A 10,953-nucleotide genomic window follows, 5' to 3' on the forward strand; every position below is an offset into this window, starting at 1 on the left:
TTTTTTGTGCCAGGAAGTAGATGACAAGATCCATACTTAGCTTAAAGGAAGTCCATTTGCTCTAAATCTACCTAATTACTAGCCTAGCTGCGCTAGACCCATGTTCTGAAGACGCAACGGTCTAGGAACGCTCGACAGGGAGGGAGGCGGCCTAAAAGGTTGTCTATCAAATCACTCTGCAGTAATTGGGTAGGTATACAACCAATCAGCGCAACAAATAGGCTCCTAGAGCGCCGGAAATCAGAGGATGCGGTAGTTCGGTGAAGCCTTATTTATACAGTCAATGGGTGAAGCTCAAGTATATTACAGACATGTTAACAGAAAGATTATTCAGAGTCGGTGCTAATGGAGCTCAACGACTGTTGTCGTTTTTGTTGTCGACCCTGGCAGAGAATTAAATTCGTTGCCGTGGGTTGTCTAGCTCGGCTAGGCTAGTTGTTTCCGGTTGTTTCTGTCAGAATCATCACACCTCTGTTGTCACTTAGTTATGCCCGCCTTCTGACTCTACACTTCATGGTGATTCGTCCGGCCAGTTTTAGGAGCATCCAACCTCGAGCCTTATGGAGGGTAACTAGACCCACCCTGGCAGAGAATTAAATTCGTTGCCATGGGTTGTCTAGCGCGGCTAGGCTACCTAATTACAATTTTGGACCTCATTTGTTTATTAGTTTCTTTTCTGGGTATTTTTTTGCAACTGTGATATTTTTTTTCTCACCGTGGGCTCACTTTTCTCTTCAGTACAAAGCCCTGCACCTCTATAGAAGCAGCACAGCAATGCCAGAAATTGTCATAAAAACACAAAAATGACGGTTAAATTTTTATTTGTTTGTTCAAAAAATGTTGTAGATGCTGATTCCAGTGCCCTCTACAAACTCTGTTTTTTCACACCACTATTCACATCAACTCCAGATTGATGTGTCACCATGCGGAATGCATCTTAAAACAACTTGCTGACAGCTTGCTACAGATTTCGAGCAGTTCTGCATTTATTTTATTGCTCACACATGTTATATAATTAGCCCTCACGCTCTAATTTGCCTCCATACTGGTCTTCTCTCTGCTGGGTGTAAACACAGCCTGCAGTTCAACCGAATATTGACAGAATTTTTGTCACATGACTTTTGATCACAGCTGAGTCACTCGGGGCTTTTTAGCTGCATGAAGAGTGCAGTAAATGCTTTTGGATATCACAGTGGTCATTACTAAATCGACTACAAAAATAACATTTCCGAAAGAAATTTTTGATTTTGTTGTCTTTTTCCTGCTGTTCCTAATCTTTATGATAAGCTAAAATGGCTCCTAGCGGCGCTTTGTATTTTTTATTACCTCCGCCAGGAGGTTATATAATCATCGGAGTTTGTTTGTCTGTTTGTCTGTTTGTCTTTTAACAGCATAACTCAAAAAGTTATGGACGGATTTTCACCAAATTTTTACAGAATGCCCAGAAGAGCAAAAGTAACAATTGATTAGATTTTGGAGGTGATCCGGATCACCGTCTGGATCCAGGATTTTTTTGAAGGACTCTGTACAATTGAGAGATGACCGCCAGATTGTTACTTTTGTTCTTCCGGGCATTCTGTGAAAATATGGTGAAAATCTGTCCATAACTTTTTGAGTTATGCTGTTAACAGACAAACAGACAGACAGACAGATGGCCTGGCAGAGGTCTGCGCTCTCCGAGTGCTTTTCTAGTTACCTCCGCCAGGAGGTTATGTAATCACCGGAGTTAGTTTGTCTGTCTGGACGGATTTGTCTGTCCAATTGAGAGATGGCCACCAGGCCATCTCTCAATTGTCCTTCGACCTTCAAAAAAATCCCGGATCCAGACGGTGATCCGGATCACCTCCAAAATCTAATCAATTGTTACTTGTGCTCTTCCGGACATCCTGTAAAAATTTGGTGAAAATCCGTCCATGACTTTTTGAGTTATGCTGTTAACAGACAAACACACACACACAGACAAACACACACACACACACACACACACACACACACAGACGGACAGACAGACAGACAAACGGCATGGCGGAGGTATGTGCTCTCCGAGTGCTTTTCTAGTTTAGATGTGAAATCTTCTTCACCAGCTCTTGACAATTTAACGAACAATCCTATCTCCCCAAATGTCAAAGTGTTCCTTTGAAAGACCACAGTTTTGTAGACGTATATGTCAGCCCTTGGGTTACCTAGTTGTACCATTGAGTGGAAAAATTTATAAAATTCATAGAAAACCTTGGGATCTACAAAAGGCTGCAAAATATATTCAATATTAACATTTCACCAACCAAATCCACAAAAGCAATGTTCAGTATTGCCATCATACCAACAAAAACAAAGAAAATACAAACTGCATAGTCAATGTGTGAGATAATCTTGATGCAATGCAGCAGTTTAAGTTAAAACACTGTTATGCTAGTATGTATATCATAGGGAGGTTTAGCTACAGATGACAACATTTGTGTGTCGATATTCCAGCACCCTGACACAAAAAAAGTGTTGAAACAACTTCATAGCAGAACACAATGTCCCGATGGCTGTAGCAGACCAGCTGACCGAAATTTACCACACATTTGTTGATGACGACTTTTTGTCAGTGAACAATTAAACGGGGAGAGTGGATATAATTTACTTTGTGTAGAGTATAGTTTGAAAATAATTTACTCGAATTGAAATGTTTTAATATTTTGAGATGCTGGATTTGGTAATTTAATGAGCTTTAAGCCACAATCATCGAAGCTGATCTAAAAAGGCCTGAAATATATGTATTGAGTTTAGAATATAATAAATTCTAACATCAGAACTGAAGATCATGGAGAAATGTCTTGATCATTTTAAAGGGCCGCGCCAGTCAGATACTGTCGTTTTGCAATTCTGTAGATTGAAAAGTGAAAATCTGTGAAGCAAAGCCAAACCCATCCAGACTTCTCCTTATTTAAGGACTAAACCCAGCTCAGTGGTTTGTGAATTTTCATGAGCTTTAAGCCCAAATCACCAAATCAAATTATACCAAAAATGGCTTGAAATATATGCATAAAGTCTGGAATATATTCCATTTTCTCTTTCTTAAACAACTGATGAAACATAATAGACTGTTTCACAGAGTTTTAGGATTTTGAGATACACTAGCATACATGTAAAACAAACTGTTGAAGATGTTAAGTTTGAAAAGTTCCGGTGGAAAGGTGTTGAAACTGAGCTGATATTGTAGGAGATGGGGTACAGGGAGGATATAAAAGTATGAATGACTACTATCTGTCCTGTGGGATTCCCAGAAATGGAACTGCTTCCTAAAACCACCTCCTGTGTTTCTGGTCCCAGATTAAATGCTGCTTGATTCAGCACATTAGCTCTGCGTTGTGCCTCAGGAAGAAGACCGGCTCTGACATTTACTGTCACCGAGTTGTAAACCATACGGAGAAATGTGGCACCTTAAATCAAGGCAACTGTTTACAACATCGCGAGTCGGTCTGCAAGAGAGACGGCCAACCAAATGTTTGAAGAACTGCACAGCCTCAGTTTGAAAAGAGCAATATACAGGAAGATTTACTTGACTGTGTGAGGAAGGATAGCAGGGGAGGCTGGAGAGGAGACTGATAAACAGCAGGAGGAGGAAGCAGCGGAGGACGGAGAGGTTGTAAAGAGGGAGGGAGGGACATTTCTGAGTGTGGAGGTGAGAGTCAGATGTAGCGGAGAAAAGGAAGCAACTGAAGGAAGCAGGAGACGGTCATGCTTGGTCGGCCATGATAAGGGGAGAGAGAAGATGTCAAGTGAGAGCTGCCTCCTGCTTCACACAGCGTCTGATTCATTTCTGTCTCCAGTGCTTTGCTTATATTCTGCCAACCGCCTTGATAATCACAGCTAAGTCCATCTGACATGTTCCATCTCTTTCTCCCTCGCTCTTCCATGAGGAGTCTCCAAGAATATCATTTTTAAAGCCTTGTGTTTGTGCAACAAATGTGTGCCAGTGTCATGGGTGATGAATTGTAGCAAGTGTCAAAACTGAGTATCATAAAGAAATGTCTTCTTGATCAGAATTTTAAAAGGCAGCTCTGGCTAGATGCTGTAGTCTTGCGCTTTAGAGACAACACACTGGTTGAAGTCAGTGAAGTGAAGCCAGATGCATCCTGATTTCTCCTCGCATAAAGACTAAATGCAGCTCAGTGGCATTTTAAGTTCGATGAGAGCTGAACGATTTGGCGAAAATCTCTTAATTGTGATTTGTCTGACACATATTGCAGTTTTATTTCTAGTATAGTAATTTAAAAAAGTCAAGCTTCAATTTATTTTTCACTGTATAGTAGCTTTAAAATGTGACCAAGCCATCAAAATACCAGCAATATATCTATATTCTAATGCAAGGATCAGAAGGTGCAAAATGTAAATGCATTCATTGTGTGGGGGGTTAATCAGAAACAGCTCTGTAACAATTATCTCAAAAGCTGTGACTGTGTTCAATTAAATGGATAAAGTCATAATAGTAAAAACAATACTTTATTTACTTCTCCTCAGTAGTCTCTAAGTATTGCACATCTTGCAATCAAGTTATACAAAGTAATAATGATAATAAGCTCTAAGTCAGACTTGCTACATAACATGTTCCTAAATGCAGCCTTTGCAGTTTGCTAATTGCATTGTTTCAGATCACAATTTCAATTTGAAACCAATTAATTGTTGAGCCCCGAGTTAGTCTTTCAAACTCCACTTTTCCACAGAAGTCATTATTTAACTGTAAATATCCTCTGAAATTGTGATGTTGCGGAACTACACACCCACTGTGCGCTACAAAGTAATATTCTAAATATGCCAGAATGTATATTAGATATGCTTCATTTGACATAGGGACAATGTAGTTTTAGATTAAAGGAAAATAAAACTATCTTTGTGGATTTACAAATTCATATGAATGGAACAACATGCTCTTTATGTTGAGAACCAGACCAATTAGCCCACTTTAGCATTGCTAGCACATTTATATCACTAGAATAATAATGATTCCTACGTTCAAATGTAACCTTGACGTCAAATGATTACTTCTATGTAGTCCTCCACCTGTTAAGGTCATATGAAACTGCAGATATATCACATCATTTAAATTGATCCTGTTGACAGCTCTCACTCTCCTCTTTAGCTGCTGAGCTAACTTAAGCTAACATAATAAATAAATCCACAAACTGGCAGGATGAGCTGCTTGATGTCTGACATCATTAAAGCAGTAATTTTAAGATGTGTATGTACAGTATAATGTTAACTCCACATCAAGACTGTACATTGTTAGGAAAGGTGTCTGCGGACAATGGAGGTGTTCAGTTTATCCAAACAAATCTGTTTCGTAGACTTATCTGATTGAACTGACTGCAGTGAATTACCATCACCACAGCCCAAATTAGTGATGCTCTTCACTGGTCACTGAAAACACTGTTATCATGCAAGCTGTGTTTCACAATGTTGTTTCTGTTGAAAGAGTTTTAAAGACCACAAATGTCACAGAAAAAGCATAATCTGTTAACTCGGTTGTAAATGATAGCTTGCTGCTGAGCCACAGTATTAACCTCATGTGCTGTGACTGTAAAGGCTGGTTTTAACTGACTGAGCTTGAACCAGCAACAGACTCGATATACTTCTGAACCACAGACAGTCTGAATCAACCGTGGAAGCATAAGAAGACCTGGATGGTGCGTTGAAAAGATGGAAGCCGATTCGCTCCTATGGATGCTGCTCACTGGTGCATTCTCTGAAAAAATGTCTGCCATGCTTCAGTGAGCTGCCTCACTGTTCTGCGTTTCGGGGCCCATAGAGGATGTGCATTAAGTCTAGACTTTTGAGATGTTGAGAGGAAAAAGAGTTCTTTTATAGAGGCTGTGATGCAAAGAAAAATATACTCCTTTCCTAGTACCGTGTCTAGAGAAAATGCTTTTTGGGCCAGAATGCAACACTTACTTATTGCATAAGATGCAGTTCAGCACTGTTTCTGTGGTCTTGATATCAGTCAGACATCTGATCGTGACAATTTCCAGTTATATGCACTGAGGTTCCTTTTGAAGTGTGATGCAAGAGGGGACAACAAGTGAACAAACTACTACGTCAGTGACGACATGCATTTGAGCTGCACTGAACAAAGCCATTTGAATAAGCAAAGTAATGTGTGAGTTCCTCCTCTGGCTAACACTAGACAGTCCATCGCCAGACACGCTCACCACAGTGAAGGTCTTTATGGAAGGACAAAAGCAGAATCAAACCACTTGTCGTCTTTTTGAAATACAGAGTGAGCACAAACCGGCTTGTGAAGCACTTTTCATGAAGGCCAACAGTGTCATTGTGTAGTAGTTCACTAAATGATTGTTATGGACAACAGCTGCCTAAATCTAAAAACAGAAAGTGTGCTAACAACACTGGTTCTAGCCTTGATTTCATGATGAATATTTGATTGCAGAGGGCATCAGGTGTGGGATATTTTATGTTTCAGGAAGTCATTGTAGCAGTAATGTGCTGTGGCTCCATTCTAGTCCATTTAAATAAACTGAAAACCACTTAAATTCTTGTTTCACTCATTGATTCATCTTATAAAAATGGATTCGTATCAAAGCTACATATTTAGTGTTTTTCCTTAAAAAAAACCCTCCCTTTTCCAACCTTAAAATGGCTTCAGTTTCTCTAGAATATGTGTGACCCACCTCTAGTGTTTAACCTTGTCAACATGCTACATCTTTAGGGGGGTTTTTTTCTGTAAAAATGATCCATTTCTGCCTAACAATGGCTTAGACGTAAATCTATGCTGTTACTTACTCTAGAATGTATCTCTCTCAAGCCACCCCTGAAGTTTTTTATCTTGTTAGCATGTCCATATGGCATTTTTAAAATGTCAGAAGGCCAAATTTGAGGGAAATAACAAAAATCTGAGCGATGACAGACTAAAAATTCAGATTCACACTTCTTGGGTTTCAAACATCACAAACCTAAAGAACCATTCCTGCCAAGTTGCATGGTGGCTTCGCAACTCATTCTTCTTCAGAATCAGTTTCTAGTTCAAAACATGTGGCTGAATTTGTCCAATATTACACTTTGCCGTTGTGTAGTGTCAAGTAGATTTATAGTGTTTAAGCAGAGTTGTAGGTGAGCTGGTGTGCTTGAGCTGCAGCAAGAAGGCCACAGTGTAATCCTTTCCTGCTTTAAAACCGCTTCAATTTAGCTCTACACCATTTCTTCTTTCTAGAATGTGCAGATCTATGAAATGTCTTGCTGCAGTTCAAGCACACCAGCTCACCTACAGCTCTGCATGAAGATAAAACTCATGTACACGAAACAATGGCAAACTGTAATAGCTGCAACTGATTGAGCTTCGTGTTCAAACCAGAAACCGATGTGACTTTATTCTAGGGAGCTAGAAAGGAGCCACAGCTCATCACTGCCACAGTGACTTCCTAAAACATATAACGTCCCATTATTAGGACCCTCCCGTGCGCTGAAATCTTCTAAATGTGCTACTTCAACACACAGACATGAGTTTTGCAGGATTTAATCAATGATCGGTGATAAGCTTTAATAATTCTCTTGCATAAGAATGCTGTTAATCAGTGTTCCTGTTGTCTTTTTCCAGGACCCAACACCTACGAGGACGCAGCAGCTTACATCCAAGCACAGTTTGAGAGCAAGAACCGCTCTCCAAATAAGGAAATCTACTGTCACATGACCTGCGCCACAGATACAGGAAACATCCAGGTCGTGTTTGACGCCGTGACCGATATCATCATCGCCAACAACCTCCGAGGGTGTGGCTTGTACTGAGCACGCCCAGTATACTCCTCCTCCCGCCTCCGTCCTCCTTTGTCCCTCCCCCTCTCTCGCCTCCTTCCTGTCCTCGTCCTCCTCCTCTTCCTCCCCCCTTTGTCCTCCTCCCTGTTCCTTTGACACTGCTGTGGAAATGATGATGATGACGATGATGATTCTGCTGATTATTTAAAGAAAAAAACAGAAAGAAAAATGCAACTAGGTACATATTAATAATGAGGATAATTTAAAAAAATAGGCATACGTATATATAAATATATATATATAATGTTTTTAGTTCTCGTCTCCTCTCTTCCCGCTCCTCCTCCTGATGTTCGTTGGCCTGCTGCCAAGCAAACAAAATTTGTTCCGTAGAAAACACGAAAACCCTGCAGCCTTGAAAACTTCTTGAACAAAGTCGATGAAAGCCTCCGAATCTCTCGTTTTGCTCTCTTTTACTTTTGTCTTTTGTTGTTAACAACCTGTACTTTTTTTTTATTATTACTTTGATTACGACTTCTGTTGATCGTGTGTATATTTATTACATGAGTATCAGTCCTGTACACTGATTTTTATTCACGTTTTGCCTCACCTGACACCTGTATTTGTGTATTATTTTGTTTTTATTTGCTGTAGTAGTGACTATGTAATAACGTTTTTTTTTTTTTTTTTTGCAGAAATATGTGAAAATGTCAAATAGCACTAAAAAGCACCAGGCAGGTCAGCCAAAACCTTAAAAAAAAAAAAACTCTCGAGACCTGCTGAAACTGACAATGCTGATTTTAACATTAGTGTTTTGTTTACATTAGCCAAGATGTTTGTTGTCAATCTCTCTTTTTTGGGGGGATTTTTAATTTTCTTCCCTGTATTTGAGACCTGGTTTTCATTGACGGCAAGTGAGGCTTCCTGTTTCCCAACCGGGCCTTAGCCATTAGCCAACCATCGACCGTGGCCAGGCTTCGAGAGCTAATAGGAAATGTGCTACACGTCCAATCAGTGCCATGTAACAGAGGCACTGCACTGTAGATAGCTACGCTTTTAGAAGCAAAGTACACAAAGTTATAACTCTACTTTCCTCACTGTTATAACCTCTAGACCTACTAACGTCCTCCATGTAAGGAAACTCACTCCTGGTTTGATAATGGTTGATTAATTTATTAATTTATTTATTGATTGATCGATCGCCTGTCCGACACATACTTGTCCGTCTGTCTCACTCTCTATCTTTCTCTCTTCATATACAGAGCACCACCATGTCTTCTCTTCTCTCACCTCCATCCATCTCTCTTTCTTTTAGGCTAATTTTTTTTTTTTTTTTTTATTTTTGCATGGCGTCCTGGCGTCTGGATTTCAGGGTCAAAGGGCCTCCTTCCTCTTTTTTGCCAACCCTTTTCCTCCTTCCTCCTCTTCCTCCTGAAGCCCTGACACAGCTAAGCATGAGATACTCAAGCCTTTGTATAAAGAGACCAGTTAATTCATAAAAAGCTACACACAAATACTGTTCAGTTTTTTTGGAAAAATGTCATAAAAATTGCAAAAGATGAACAAAAAGTTAGGAAAAAATACAAAACAAAAAACAAAAAACGAAGATAGCAGCAACTGATGGAGGGAGGTGATTGATTTTCTGAATGGGATGAGGGAGGGGGGAGCAGATATTTTAACAAATGTGATTCCTGGTTTTCCGAGGATTGATGGGTCATGTGGAAAGTTTAGAAGGAGAAGTGTAGAGAAAAAAAAAATCTACACTTTCTGCAAAATAATCAACAAAACCAATGAACATGGGTATTACCACAATATCATGACGATCCTGTTAATATTCTGAAAAAATAATCTTTCTTGTGCTTTGTAGCTACCGGACATTTCTTTCTCTATATCTCCCCTTTTTTAAATAACAAAAAAAAAGATGTTTTGCAAAAGGGTTCCAGTTTGACAAGCGATGCAAAAACTGCAAAGATCTCAGACCGACCCCGTGTTGTAATGCTCTGAACTGTGCCCCACCCGTTCTCCTTTTACCGTTTTGCCTGTTTCCCTGCATTAGAACCGTGTCCTCACTTTAGCCTGACTCAGAACGATTAAATATAATATTATAACAATATCTATTTTTTATTATTTCAGGAAGAATAAAAAAAAAACAAAGAAAACCACTTTTTTTGGGGAGAGCACGTTTCTCGCTGCGTCCGCTAGTTAGGGATGCCGCATGTTCACACATCGACGCTGTATAAAGTCATGCTCTATCCTTCTTCTTCTTCTCTGTCTCTTTTCAGTTTCGACACACCTTCCAGGTCTACAATGAAAAGCACAGTTCTCACGTCACACATACACACTTGCTCGCACTTACACACACATATACACACACAATAAGTAGATTTGGAAATTTGTTATCTATTCATACCTAATCTATGTTACCCTTCATCAATCTATCTATCCATCTATCTATATAGACCTCTCTTTCTTGCCTTCTTGATTTCTAGTTTTTAAAAAGAGAAAACTACTGTGTATAATGACATATGAACCTGTTTTTCTTTTTCGGCATTCTGTTCCCGTTTCCTTATTTTTTTTTACCTCCTCTATGTTCTGTTCTTTACCCAGTGAATGCTTTTTTCTGTGCAGCTTTCTCTCTCTCTCTCTCTCTCTTTCTCTCTCTCTCTCCCTCTACTCTTCTTTAGTGAATGGTTGTTATTTCATGTGGGATGTCCGTGCTGGAAAAACCAATCGAATGTAGTGTTTACATTAAAAAGCCACTGTTTTCATGACTACAAAAAAAAAAAAAAACGGAACCGCTTCTTGTCTCCGAGTCATTCAGTATCTACACGTCTGTGTTTTTGCAAGTTTTGGAAACTGCTCGCCAATGATGCCACATATTCCAGCCTTATCCTCATGTACATGGCTGTTTCATGAATGTAGCTTGTGTGTGTGTGTTTTGGCTTTTTGCCTACATGCAAATGCAGGTTTAGGTCACTGAATACTGACCTTTTGGAAAAGTCCTTCCAGCGTGAAGATGTTCACAAGAGTTGGCAGTGTGTTCACTGGGAAAAAAAAACTGAGTTTTAGTATGATGTCTTTAGTTCACATGACGCATTTATACAAAGGCAGATATAGCCAGAATAGAGCTGGTGCTGCTCTTGATAGCAGGTCAGTGTGTACATATAAATATACACTTATTCATACATTATATTTTAGAACCAAGGCACC

General features: G+C 39.6%; 1 protein-coding gene across 1 annotated transcript in view; it reads left to right on the forward strand.

The window, feature by feature from the left end:
- Positions 1 to 10,538, forward strand: part of gnao1a (guanine nucleotide binding protein (G protein), alpha activating activity polypeptide O, a) — a 134,371-nt gene extending 123,833 nt beyond the window's left edge. The window contains exon 8 of the mRNA XM_022204701.2: positions 7,592 to 10,538. Coding sequence (XP_022060393.1) covers positions 7,592 to 7,779 — 188 coding nt within the window. The 3' untranslated portion in view covers positions 7,780 to 10,538. The remainder of the gene's footprint in view (positions 1 to 7,591) is intronic.
- The last annotated feature ends 415 nt before the right edge of the window (positions 10,539 to 10,953 follow it).

Source organism: Acanthochromis polyacanthus, chromosome 8 (assembly GCF_021347895.1).
Source record: "Acanthochromis polyacanthus isolate Apoly-LR-REF ecotype Palm Island chromosome 8, KAUST_Apoly_ChrSc, whole genome shotgun sequence".
NCBI classification, from domain to species: Eukaryota; Metazoa; Chordata; class Actinopteri; family Pomacentridae; genus Acanthochromis; species Acanthochromis polyacanthus.